The sequence below is a fragment of the Cricetulus griseus genome, chromosome 7, assembly GCF_003668045.3.
Source record: "Cricetulus griseus strain 17A/GY chromosome 7, alternate assembly CriGri-PICRH-1.0, whole genome shotgun sequence".
NCBI classification, from domain to species: domain Eukaryota; kingdom Metazoa; phylum Chordata; class Mammalia; order Rodentia; family Cricetidae; genus Cricetulus; species Cricetulus griseus.
In genome coordinates, this window is record NC_048600.1 from 103,390,015 (window position 1) to 103,402,908 (window position 12,894).

Genomic DNA, 12,894 nt, shown 5'->3' on the forward strand with positions numbered 1-12,894 from the left:
TGTCAGTTACCAGCCTAATTGTTGGGAAGGTACTTCATCAGTAATATTAGGATCTGATTCAGTAGACACAGAGTGCATTTCCCTGTTATGTGGTAGGCCTCAAACAGTTGCCTGAGGGACTTAGGAGAAAAAGACTGAGGCCTTGCTAGGATGGATTCTATGCTGCCTTTTGGATGCCAACTGCAGCAGCAGTAGCATGACCTGGACCGCGGTCTGCCTGCCCCCTGAAGAATTCAGCCTTGCTTCTCCATAATTACACAAGCCAGTGCTTTAAAGTCTTATCAGTGCACAGATGCACCTGTGTGTGTCTCTATGCTGCATGCAGACATACACATGTGTCTTACTGATTCTGCAACTGATCCTGCGAACGTAGTCCTGGAAGCCTGGCTAGGGTGATGAGAAAATGAAGACGAGACACACATACAGAAAAGCTGGGCTGAGGTGGGCTGTGTTCACTCTCCAATTCAGTAGCCTAAAACCTCAGAGAGTTTATGATGCAGTGCATGAGGAGGACTTAGCTAGCCTTGGTAGGAGGGCTCCGTAGGGGAGCAGTCTCAGATTGCAGCCATTTGTAAGGAAGAGGCCACAGTTGCTAGTTCTTGAACATCCTGTAGGTCAGTCCTTGGTAAATCCTAGTGTTTGGACCAAAGTGATGCTTCTCCGTCCCTCTGAGCTTCACCCAGAGAAAGGTTCTGCCAATTGTCGTGAGTCTGGGGCATTGGTGTCCATTACATATCTGTGCCCATGTTAGTAACACACATTCACTCAGGGCTTCCTCAGCTCTCCACAGGGCTATTTAAGAAAAAAAAAAAACTTCATGTAATATTATTAAAAAGCAGAAAGTTGTAAATTAGTGGTGTAAGCATCTACCTTTAGACAGGAAAGAAGAGAGTCAAGCCTATAGTAGCTAACAGTGAAGAAATAATTGGAGGGCTATGGACATGACTTGGTATAGAGCTTACTTGTCATGTAGGAGGACCTGGGTTCAATGGGAGAGAGAGAGAGAGAGAGAGAGAGAGAGAGAGAGAGAGAGAGAGAGAGAGAGAGAGAGAGAGAGAAACTGGAGAAAAATCATTGAAACCAAAAGCTGTTTAGGTTACAATCAGCAAAACTCAGGTAGACTGAACGGGAAGCAGAGTAAGCAGAAAATAGCATCATGATGTATGAACTACAGAATATCACCATGGAGCCTACAGCTGTGAAAGGGTGATGAGGGAGTATTGTGAGCTACTTGGTGTTGATAAACACTGCAATTTAGATGAAGTGGGCACATTTCTTGAATAGTTTCCCCAACAACAGACTGAAGAAGAACCAAAGATCTGACATCCTTATAATGTAAGGAAACCAAATGCATAGCCAGAAGCATCCTGCAAATAATAAATAAATAAACTTCCAAAGCCTAGTGGCTTTATTCATACATTCTAGCAAATTTTATACTTAGAGTCAGAATAATAATACTTCTACAAAAACTTTCACAAGTGGAGTAGAGCTCAGTAAGGTGGGACATTTTTGTATTTTCTGTACCTGGGAGGTAATGGAAGAAAGGTCAAGAGTTCAGGGCCAGCCAGAGGTACCCGAGGCCATCAAACAAACAAACAAACAAACAAACAAAACTGAAGTGGAGGGAACACTTCTAGTTCATTTTCTAAGGCCAATATTACCGTGAACATCAAATGCATATTTTGGGAACATTCCTAACCAGTATTCATGACACAGAAAAGCCTCCAGCAGAACTATCAGCAAATCTAGTTTCATGAGAATGTAGAAAGAATCATAATTAGGTTAGATTTCCTGTAGGAATGCAAGGTTGGTACACCACTTAGAAATCAGTTGTTGAAATTTGCCACATTGAGAGAATCAAGGAGAAAGATGGGTTAGCTCAGGAGATGGAGGGAAAATCTTTGGCAAGTATTCAGCCATAATTCTAAAAGTCTTCGAAAATGTAGAAATGTCACATATCTGGCAAAGGACACTAATGAATACGCCACCAGCAGATACATTTTTTTTTGCTGAAAGACAGTGGTGGGTAAGAAGGCAATAACCCCTCACTACTTCTAGTCAACATGTAACCAATGTCCTGGCTATGCAGTAAGTGATGAGGCACAGAAGCATGCCCGTGGAAAAGGACAGGAAATGGGCTTTATTTGTAGGTGACCATCATTGTATAGTAGCAGGTATTTACAGAAAAGCCCTAGACACAAAGAATGAGTTTAGCTATGCAGTAGGTTGCAAGAAGTAATGGCATCCTTCCTCTGGAGGCCTCACACCAGCTTGTGCCACCGCCATGGCGCTAGTGATCCCTGAGAAATTTTGGCACATTTTGTGAGTACTCAACACTTAATGTCAATGGGATGCAGAAAATAGCCACCACTGCCCTTAAGGGTGTGACGAGGAAATATGTCTGTGTGGTGGTGAAGAAAGCAGACACTGACCTCACCAAGAGGGCTGGAGAACTCAGTGAGGATGGGGTGGAACACATCCAGGTCAGTACAAGATCCCAGGAAGGTTCCTGAAGTGACAGAAGGATGGAAAGTACATCGAGGTTCTGACCAATAGTCTAGACAAGTTCTGTGAGGACCTAGGACAGTTGAAGATGATTGGAGGCCACAGAGGGCTGTGCCACATCTGGAGTCTTCAGCTGTCCGTGGTCAGCACACAAGACCGCTGGCTGCTGGGACTGTACCGTGGGTATGTCCAGGAAGAAATGAGTATAGACCTTTTCTGTTGATGTAGAAAGTAGTGGCATTTACATATGAACACAACTCAGTAGAAGGCGGCAAATGTTTGTAGGAAAAGTTTTAGAACATTTTGAGTGTCAATTTCATGTCACGCACAAACTGAATTTGAAGTATAGGTTTAGCTATCGAGTAGAAAGCATTGTTTCTTGAAAACAGAAACTTCAGGACCTGGGATATCTTTTTTTTTAATTTTTTATATATTTGAATTACAAACAAGATTGAACTACATGACATCCCAGTTCCCTTCTCCCTCCCTTCCTCCTCTACCACCCCCCCAACTAAAATCCTACCTGTCATATGTCCTTTCTTCTAATCTACACCTGACTCAAAATTTCTGCTTCCTCATGACCTCTGCATCCTTCCTTTTCTTCCCTTCTCACTCTCGTAGCTTCCTCCCCCCTCTTCCCATGTTCTCAATTTGCTCAGGGGATGGTGACCCTTTCCCCTTCTCCAGGGGACAAAGTTTGTCTCTTTTAGGGTCTTCCTTGTTTACTAGTATCTCTGGCAGTGTGGATTGAAGGATGGTAATCCCTTACTCTATGTCTAAAATCCACATATGAGTGAATACATATCATGTTTGTCTTTTTGTGATTGTAACCTGGGATATCTTGTCATCAGTTTTAGGACAGGCACAGATTTTGTGAGCCACAGAAATAAAGACCATAACAGAAGAAAAGTATGCTGGGGAGTTTTTCAAAATTAAAGTCTTTGCTTCTCTGAGAACTCAGTGAAGAAAATGGACAGGCAGCGACAGTCCGGCCGGAAGTACTTGCTGTGTCTGTGATAAAGGACATGTGTCCTGACAGCAGCCAACGCTAAATACAGGCTCAGTCTGTGAACTTCCAAATCAATCTAAAGTCCCTTAAAAAGGGTACAAGATTTTAACAGAAAGAAATAGGTATATCAAAGAACCCATAGCCCTTCAAAAACACATGCGTATAATTAGTGGTCAAGAAAATGGAAGTTAAAACCCCTGTGACTACCACAGCATACCCCAAAGAACAGTGATAATTAGAAAGATGAGATCCATGCTAATAGCCAGGCTGTGAAATATTGTGCCCCGCCACTGTGCAATGTATAAAATGATAGGGCCCACCTCCAGCAGTTTCAGTTTCCTGATTTTTTTGGTTTCTAATCAAATTAAGCATGCATTTATCCTGTTACTCGGTGGTTTACTTAACAGAAATGGAAAGACTCATGAAGTTAAGATTAGTCTCATTCTTAGCAGTCCTCCAAATGGCAAGAATTAGTAAGTTATGTTCAATAAAGGAACTACTAAGCAAAATAAAGGAAGGAAGGAAGGAAGGAAGGAAGGAAGGAAGGAAGGAAGGAAGGAAGGAAGGAAGAAAACTACACTCATGTGATACCCAGAAAACAAGCAGTGTAATTCTATTTATGTGAAGTTCTAGAGCAGGCGGGACTCATGTGTGGTGGTAAGCATTAAGAACAGTACTTGCACTGGGCAGTGGTGGTGCACACTTTTAATCCCAGCACTTGGGAGGAAGAGGCAGTCGGATGGCAATAAGTTCAAGGCCAGCCTGGTCTACAGAGTGAGTTCCAGGACAGCCAGTACTGTTAACACAGAGAATCCCTGTCTTGAAAAACCATTAAAAAAACAAAACAAAACAAACAGAAAGAACAGTGCTTGCCTTGGTGGCTGGAGGGGTCCAGGATTGGTTACCAAGGGGCGCACCAAAGAACTTTATAGTGGCACAGTGGCGTTAGGGTTATATGGATGTAATCAAAGTAATCAAATTCATTATGTACTTCGTGCTCATTCACAAAATTAGTCACACAAACCCCTGTTTTGAAAACACTCATTTCCCCAGTCCCAAATCAAAGCTCAAGTCAGACCATTTTAGTCCACATCCCAATTCTAGGAAATTCCTTGGCCTTGAGAATGGAATTTAACCTCTCCCTTTCTTGTCAGTTAATGCTGTTGACTGTTGCTAGTACAGATTTAGGGTCATGAAGCTCAGAGTGAATAAAAACAGGTGGTACCAGCAACATCAAGTCACAAAGACAACACTTGGCTTGCTCCAGAATTAAGTCTATTCTAGTCTTTGAGTGTCTGATGAAGTAAATGTGTTTCAAGGAACTGTCTCTTAACAGAATGTGTTTTAAAACTTATTGGTATACTTGGTTTGGCCTCTAGCTTATCTGGACAAAGAGAATTGGAGTGTGTCAAAACCAAGTCAAAACCAGATCATGGTATCTGTGAGAACAGTGTGGGGTGGTGGCCAGCCACGTGACTTTGTCATGCTACTTTCTTAAGTTAGTCTCCTTCCCGCCAAATAAGGAGGTGGTATTATTACATGAGTGGCACTTCTACTTGGGGTTCCTGTCCCCTAGGAATCTGTGGCAGCTTTTATCTTTCTAGAACAGTGCTCCCAATGTACATACAAGGATGTTGTATGATGGGCCTTGGTAGCCCTATAACCTATATGACATTATACATGTGTGTAATAAATTAGCTTGGGTTTTTTTTTTTTGACATTGTTGTTTTGTTATTTTTGTTTTTAAAGTCTGGTTGAGCTCTCTTCTTACTCAAGAGTAAAGAAAATCTGGTATCAGTCATTTGGAGCCCTCCCTAATCTTTTAATCCTACAAAACCCAGAGGTTCATGTGAATGTTGAAAATAAGGCTAATTGTCACACCCGGCCTTATGTCCTACCACCTGGCACTTAGCTCCCTCTAGGCTGTTGTCATTGCTTCTGCCTAGGCCCCTGTGCTCCTTGCTAGCAGGTGGCTAAACTGGAATTTCCTCTTGCTTTTGCCTGATTTGGCCACTAGGACCTTGGGGCCTTATGGACTTGCCCCAAGGCTGCTGCCATTAGCACCCAACTGTTTTAGGGCATCTATATTCTTGTTCTCTTCCAAAGCCTGGCTTGGCTTTCTGCTCCCCCTGCAGGGCCTCCTGTAGCACCACCTCCTATATCTCCTCATTCATTCAAGTCAGTTTACAGTTTACACTTGTAGATGAGCCTTGGTCTTTGAATCTCTCAAGACAGCCTTTAAAATTTTTGCTTTTGACCTCAAATACACAGGACTTAACTTTACCACTTAGAAGCACAGGGCAAATTAGGAAATCATTTAGGCTGTATGACATGTCCCATGTCAGCAGTACAGACGGCCCTGTATTCATATATGCTGCAAAGATCTAAAAAGGCAATCCATGTAGATGGTACTAGAGAGGTTGTTAGACCCCCCCCCCGGAAAAATTCAGGTCTCCGGGGTCCCAGTCCAGGACCGAAGTCACCCCAATCACCAGGCAGATTCGAAAGCTTGCTGCAAACTGCATGAGGCTTTATTGTTTTTTTAACGAGCTAACCCCATGTTAGCTTGGGTCTTTCACCCACCCGCCATGGTGGATGGCCAGCAAAGACAGCTAGAACCGGCTGCCGAGAGATCTTGTAGGGCAGCGTAAGGGGAGTGTCCAGGGGCACGCACAGGCCCAGGATTGGTGTGCCTCCAGGCCTGGAGGGCTTGCCCTTTGCTGATTGGCCAATTGGTTGCCATGGCCCATAGGCCCTCCCAGGGTGGCCACCATGCTCTGTGCGTCATTGCTGTGCGCTTGTCCGCAAAGCACACCCAGAGCTGCAAAGCATACCACTACCAGATAACTTCTGATTGGCTTCCTGCCACGAGGCAGGCACCTAACCTCTAGTGACCAAGGCAAGGCCAGAAAAGCACCTGTCCGGCTGTTATGGCTGCCGAAATGGGGAGCTGGTCCCTTCAAGGTCAAAGGCATTTGACAAGCCTGGCTGAGATATAAACTATAAACAAGTTTCTTGGGCCTGCCGCATGTGGAAGGAAGCTTTCAAAGGGCAGTCTGGGAAGTGTGTATTACCCAGCAGCCTTTGGAGGCATTTTATGGCCAGCTGTGATTACAATCTGCTTAGATACAGTTAAATGAGCAGAATCACCACGTTGTCCTGTGGAGCCTATAATGTGGTCCAATGGTCAAATCCTGCGCGCAGCTCCAAAGGGTATTCCAGGTCAGGCGAGGCAAGGCATTTTAGGGTTGCTGGATGTTTCCAGATTAGGGTGTTGTTCATACCAGACTTCCTATTATGTAGAAAACGAGGAGCATTTGGGGGAAGGAAGGTGACTCTTAGCTTGTCGCACGGAAGTAACATCAAACATTTCCCTTTCCCTCTGTTGACAGAATAACACAGACGGACTTCAAGAACTTGCCTGCGGGGGTTTGATTTACTGCTTGGGAGTTGTGTTCTTCAAGAGCGATGGCATCATTCCATTTGCCCATGCCATTTGGCACCTGTTTGTGGCCACAGCAGCTGCAGTGCACTACTATGCCATTTGGAAGTACCTTTACCGAAGTCCCACGGACTTTATTCGGCATCTATGACCAATCCGTGCTAGGTCTTCAAATCAGTATTATCCCAGTTGACACTTGAGTAGGGGTAAGAGCTGAGTGTTGCACAGGGAAGAAGAATGAGCAACTTGCACTGACTTCCTTTAATTTTTTTGAATCTAATTACTGTGAAAGTATAAAAGCTGTGCCTTGGAGTTTTTCTCCTCACAGCCAACAAATAAGGTAGTGAATTAATTCTTCATTCCATTCCACTATCATGAAGGACTCTGGGTAGACTTGGCCAACTGATGTTTACAAACCAGAATTTTGTATTTTCGTTTTACAGATTTTACTAGATGATTTTTCTAAATTACTAGGCCAGGCTGTCAAAGTCAGTGCGGTAACACAACTTCCTTTTTAAGAAAAACAAAAGTTGTTTCTATCGCTTTTCCCGTTCACTGTGTTAAGAATCATGGAAACGGAAACGGAACACTACTTTTTACCATGTTTCATCTTGACATAACATGGCTATTTTTTTAAAAAGAGACTTTAGTTGTTTTGTAAATTTTTAAAAAACTACTCCATTGACCTGCACCCACACGGTTCCTCAGTCATGTGAAGTTTTGCAGCAAGCGGTCAACATTCCACAAACACATATACCTCTTCTGATGGTTTTATTAAGTGTGGAGAATTTGCCAATTAAAAAAACAAAACAAAACAAAAACAAACCTGTAGTTTTCCAAACCTTTCTGCCAATATCTGACCCTGAATTCAGTGCTGCTGTGGGGTTGTAATACTTGACCTGGTGTGGTCCACCAGGGATGAGAAAGTATTTTGATATCATCAACTTTTTCAGACAACGTCACTTTCCTCTCTGCCTTTGCCATGTTTTCTCCAGGGTCTCTTTCCACATCGAGGAGGATCCTGTGTGTATTATAATAGTATTGTTGGGCTGGCCATCTGCCAGACACTTCTCATGAGCATTCTGAATTATGGTGAATTGTTGTACTGTCACTTTGGTGGCCAACAGTTCAGTCATCGTGGTTAAGTCACTGAACTTTATTGTATCAGTTTGATATTCATTTTAAATTGTGGGACTAGATATATGAATTCACATTTCTGCCTTTTCCTCTGCATTTCTCAATATACTATTTTTTTTCATACCATATATAAAACTTTGATTGACAGGTAGAAACTTGTTATCAGTAGTCCATGGTTTTATGCTGACTCAGTGGAATAGTATTTATATATTATTTCTAGTTTTCTCTCAATGTCTTATATTAAGATTGATGTATTACTTGCTTTGTTGTGTATCTTTCTTGGTGTTTAAAAGACATGAAATCACCTTGCCTTTAGATCAGATGTTAATATAACCTGTTTGTCTAGAAATAGGCTTGCTCAATGGAGCTGTCAGATTGAAGATACACTTTATTAATTGAAATTCTGTACCATTGTAATTTTAAAAGAAAGTTTATTTTGTGTGTCTGTTCAGGCTCTGGTTTTGGTAAATTGTTGAGGATACTTGCTGGTGATTTCTTCAGTAGGCAAGGGTACCCAAGGATAACACCAGCCGGGCCATTCTATATGCATGATACTGAACATGATACTGAACATTTAGCTGCCTGTTGTTTTACTGTGTAAAATATTTTACTTTAAATATATTAACTTTTGTGGATTCATTTAAACTCTGCCCATAAGCAACACTGTCAAAACCACTTAAATGTATGTAAAAACTTGTGCTGTAGATTAGAATAAAGTTGTTACTTGGGTTGACTCCATTGTCTCGAGCATATGGCTGAAAGTAATGCTGGTATTTGAGAGCTTGAGTGTATCACACATTTGTAATTTGTGTAGTCATCTTCCAAAACTCAGAATGTAGGGGAAAACAAAGTGGCCCGTTCATTTTTAACTTTCTAATCTGCCTGCTAAACACTGACTTGCCAGAGCTAACTCAAGCACCAATCAGCACATTATCAGTTTGCCTGCTTGCCTGGTGTGCTCGTGTTCACATGAAACCTCAGCATTTAGGAAACTGAGCCAGGGGGGTTTGAGGCCAGTCCAAGCTACATAGTGAGAGATCATATCATATTGTATAATAGTAATGTGTGTGTCTGTGTGTGTGTGTCTGTGTGTGTGTGTGTGTGTGTGTGTGTGTGTGTGTGTCCAAGATGACAGTGGTCATTTGTAAAAGTGGTCATTTGTAAAAGGTCAAGCCTCACAGCTTAAAGAGATCACTCCATACCTTCCTGTAGCTCTCTCAGATAGTTAAGGAGCTGTCTGTGCTGTGGTCTAGCTGTAGCCCCTGATTTATGATCCTAACCAGCACCTGGCTCTTCCAAGTTCTGTCACATATGCTATTGAACTAAATCACTTGATGGGAAACGTCCCCTAATAGGTTGTAAAAAGTCCAATTTCTTCTTTGATGGGCGTTGGTCTAGAGACTTCACTGGGGATTTGTTCAAGGAGGAGTTCTGAAAATTGCTGTCTGAAGAGGCCCTTCTGGCCTTCTCCCATCAACTCTCTTACGGCAGTGTACTCTTGAGTGCTCGCTCTCTGTCTCTCCCTGTCCTCGTTTTCAGTCTTAAATGAAGCTCCTCTCCAGGTCTATAGGGGAGCCTTTCCTTTCCTTTAAGGCCGCCGTCACTCTTCCCTCTTCATTATATGGACCATCTCCTGTGTCATGTTCTTCCTCCCACCTCGAGGCCCGAAGGTTACACATTTGTAGATATGTCTTTGCCTCAGGCAGCTTTTGTTGAGCTTCTGTAATGCATTGTGTGAGTCAGGTTAAAAGCTTTCATGGGACCAGTGACTAGGTTAGACAATACTATAACCCCTAAGCACATCTCAAGGGTTATATATAATTCTTGACTTTTGTTTCTGGTGCTGGGGATTGAACTGAATACCTACATGCTGGACAAGTGTTTTAGCACTGAGCTATACCCCTAGCCTCTCTCTGTATTTCAGGCAGTAAGAGAGGGTGATGACTCGGTTCTGACTGCTTCATCCTCAGTGGAGGAAAGGCTGGGGGGTGGGGGGTCAGCCCAGCTCCAAAGCCTTGCTTTTGCCATGTACCACTACCTTGCTCCAGTCAACAAAGTCAAAGAACTTGACCCGAACACTCACCAAGCACGGACACAGGAAAGAAAATAATTTCCATTCAGTTGAGAGCCTCAGTAAGCACCTGATGACCCCTCCATGGCACTGAGAAGTCATTTCCAGGAACTCTGTCCTCTAGCCTCAGGGTGTTATCACCCATGCCCATCTGCCTGGTGCTGCCTCCTTAACGTCTCCTGTCTAAAGCTGCCCTGAAAGACTAGATCTCTCTAATTCACCACCCACCATTCCCCACAACCAGTCTTCACAGCAGCAATTTCTTCCTTCCTCGCCCCTCCAAGATAGCATCCCTGCCCCCAAGTAAGGTTCTAGAAAACTCTAGTTAGCCCTCAGACTACTGCAGCCACTCTCTTGTTTGTTTCTCTGTCCCTGCTGAGCCTTCCTGGAGCAAGCAGCCTCCACACTGCTACCAACATCACCTTCCTGAAATAGGACCTGTGCATGTCTACTGTGCTTCTGAAAGTCCGCTGCTAGACCGTAGATTCCTATCCAGTGCTTCTGCCTGCACCCTTCTCTTTCAGACTCCTTTTGATCTTGCCTCTCCCAGTGAAGCCCATGACACAACCCTGCTGGTGATTTTCATAACTCCCACCCCAATGTCTGTGTCCTCTTTCTGCTTTTGTGTCTGCTGCAGCTAGGCATGAGTTGTGCTTACCCGAGCCCCTCTTACTCAGCAATATGCCCATTCCCAACCGCCAAAGGATGCTAAACTTCACCTTGCCATGGACTCAAGGTGCCTGGCATGGCTAGAAGATCCTCCTGTTTAACTCACCAGCTTTGACATTCCTTTCATAGTCTATCACATATTAAGGGTGTTGCTATCTCCTGGTCTGTCGTCCTGAGAAGGAAGTCTTTCAAAAGAAAAGTGGATCCCACCTACCTCTCTTCTCAGCTTCTAGTATGACACTGGGCTCAAGGTGAAAGTTTGTTGGGTGAAAGAGAAACAAGATGGTTGGGGGTATTTATTATTTTAGATCTCAGAGCTTGGCTTTTCTAGACCAGTTGGAACTGGACTTTTCTGCTCCAGAGAGCTTGAATAAGATACAAGGAAGTTGAGAAACGGGGGTGTAAATGTTAGACACTGCCCTAGATAAAGAAAAGTTACACTTGCTTATTGAGGCGCTCATAAAACCTGTCAACAGTTTACAAGCTGAGAAAATGGTCCTTGCCTACCTTATTTCCCTGTGGTCTCTCCTCCTTTTCTGACTTAATAATAAAATGGACAGAATCAGCGCTTGGTTCTGCAGCCCTGGAGCCTTAATGCAGATTGTGCTAAACAGCAATAACTTTAAAAACACTTATTGATATTAAACCATATATTTTATCCCCAAGTCATGCAAGTGTATAATTCTTGGAAAAATAAAGATAGAAAACATTTAAATCTCTGAGTTGACTCATTGGAATACACCTCCATATACATCTTGTCAGTCTTCTCCTCCCGTATTTAGAGGACTTGGTTTTGGTTTCATGCAGCTATCTATTCCATACATAAAAATTGTAGGGCTGGAAAGATGACTCAGTTAAGAGCATAGATAGCTCTTGCAGAGGCCTGTAACTCCAGCTTATGTGGAACCCAATGCCTTTGGCCTTTGCAGACACCTGTATTCATGTGCATACAGACAACCAAATTAAAAATTTTAATAAAAACAAACCTTTAAAAATGCTTATATGGCTCTGCATTTTTCACACTTACCATATGCATTTAAACCTATTATCTATCTCTCAGCTGGTAAGATAGGTCTAGCTATCTAGCTCAGCAGGTCAGGGCATTAGCTGCCGACCTCAGCTCCATGATGGAAGTAGAGAACTGACTCCCAAAAGTTTCCTCTGACCTCCCTGTGTGCGCTGTGGCAGGTGTGCAACACACACACACACACACACACACACACACACACACACACACAGTAATGTAAACATTTTCAAAGTGTTAAGATATATGTTATAATACATCATTTTAATAGGCAGAATGTTTGTTTTGGTGTGATACTGGGCTTTGAAGGTGAGATCTCATGCATGCTGAGCAAAAACCAGAATTTCTGTGGCTCTACTATTTTCCAGAAGTAAAAATTTTGCTTACCCATGCAGCTGGTTTTTTATTTTTTAGGGCTTGTTTTCAATATTTTATTATTACAAACAGTCCTGCAAAAAATCTGAAGTTTGTTTGCATTTATGATTTGAGTTTAAAGGCAATAAGCAACTGTGTTTATTTGATTATATGTTTAGATGCATGGCTATGTAGTTAGTACGTATGCCTGTGACAGGCATACAGTGCACAGGGAATCCAAAAGGGTGTTGGACCCCCTGGGACAGGAGTTTGAACAGTGAGCCACTATGTGGGTGCTGGGAATTGAACCTGGGTCCTCTGAAAGAGTAGCCAATGTTCTTAGCCACTGAGCCATCTCTCCAGCCTCTGTGTGATTCTGGCAGGGAAAAGGCTATTCTAATTTACCTAAGTTATCTCATTCAACCAATTAAAAAATTAGTGTTAGATATTTTTCTTGTCCCCATTTTACACAGAAGGAAGTAACCACAGAGCATGAATTTTTGCCCAGGGTCAGCAGTGATGGTCTGGAAGCCAAAAAGCCTACAATCTATTTTTCATTTTTTGCCAGCTCAACTTCTAGGTCAAAGTTTTGCTGATAGGCTTATGCAGAAGAAGATTTTTAGAGATAGTTCACTCTATATCTCTCCATTTTTTTGTGTGTGTGTTTGGTGTCTGAGTTACTG

At 42.8% G+C, this 12,894-nt stretch overlaps 1 protein-coding gene and 1 long non-coding RNA gene across 3 annotated transcripts in view; one reads left to right on the plus strand and one right to left on the minus strand.

Moving 5' to 3' along the window:
• The window catches only part of Mmd (monocyte to macrophage differentiation associated), a 28,825-nt gene extending 19,999 nt beyond the window's left edge, over positions 1–8,826 (plus strand). Inside the window, exon 8 of one of the 2 annotated variants that reach the window (XR_003487226.2) lies at positions 6,907–7,040. Coding sequence is in view for 1 of the 2 variants with exons in the window: in XM_027426274.2 (XP_027282075.1) it covers positions 6,907–7,107 (201 nt within the window). In the remaining variant the exon portion in view is untranslated. Of the gene's footprint in view, positions 1–6,906 lie in introns of both variants that reach the window. The other variant, XM_027426274.2, reaches the window with a different exon arrangement.
• The window catches only part of LOC118238895, a 49,084-nt gene that overhangs the window by 8,447 nt on the left and 27,743 nt on the right, over positions 1–12,894 (minus strand). The window lies entirely within an intron of this gene.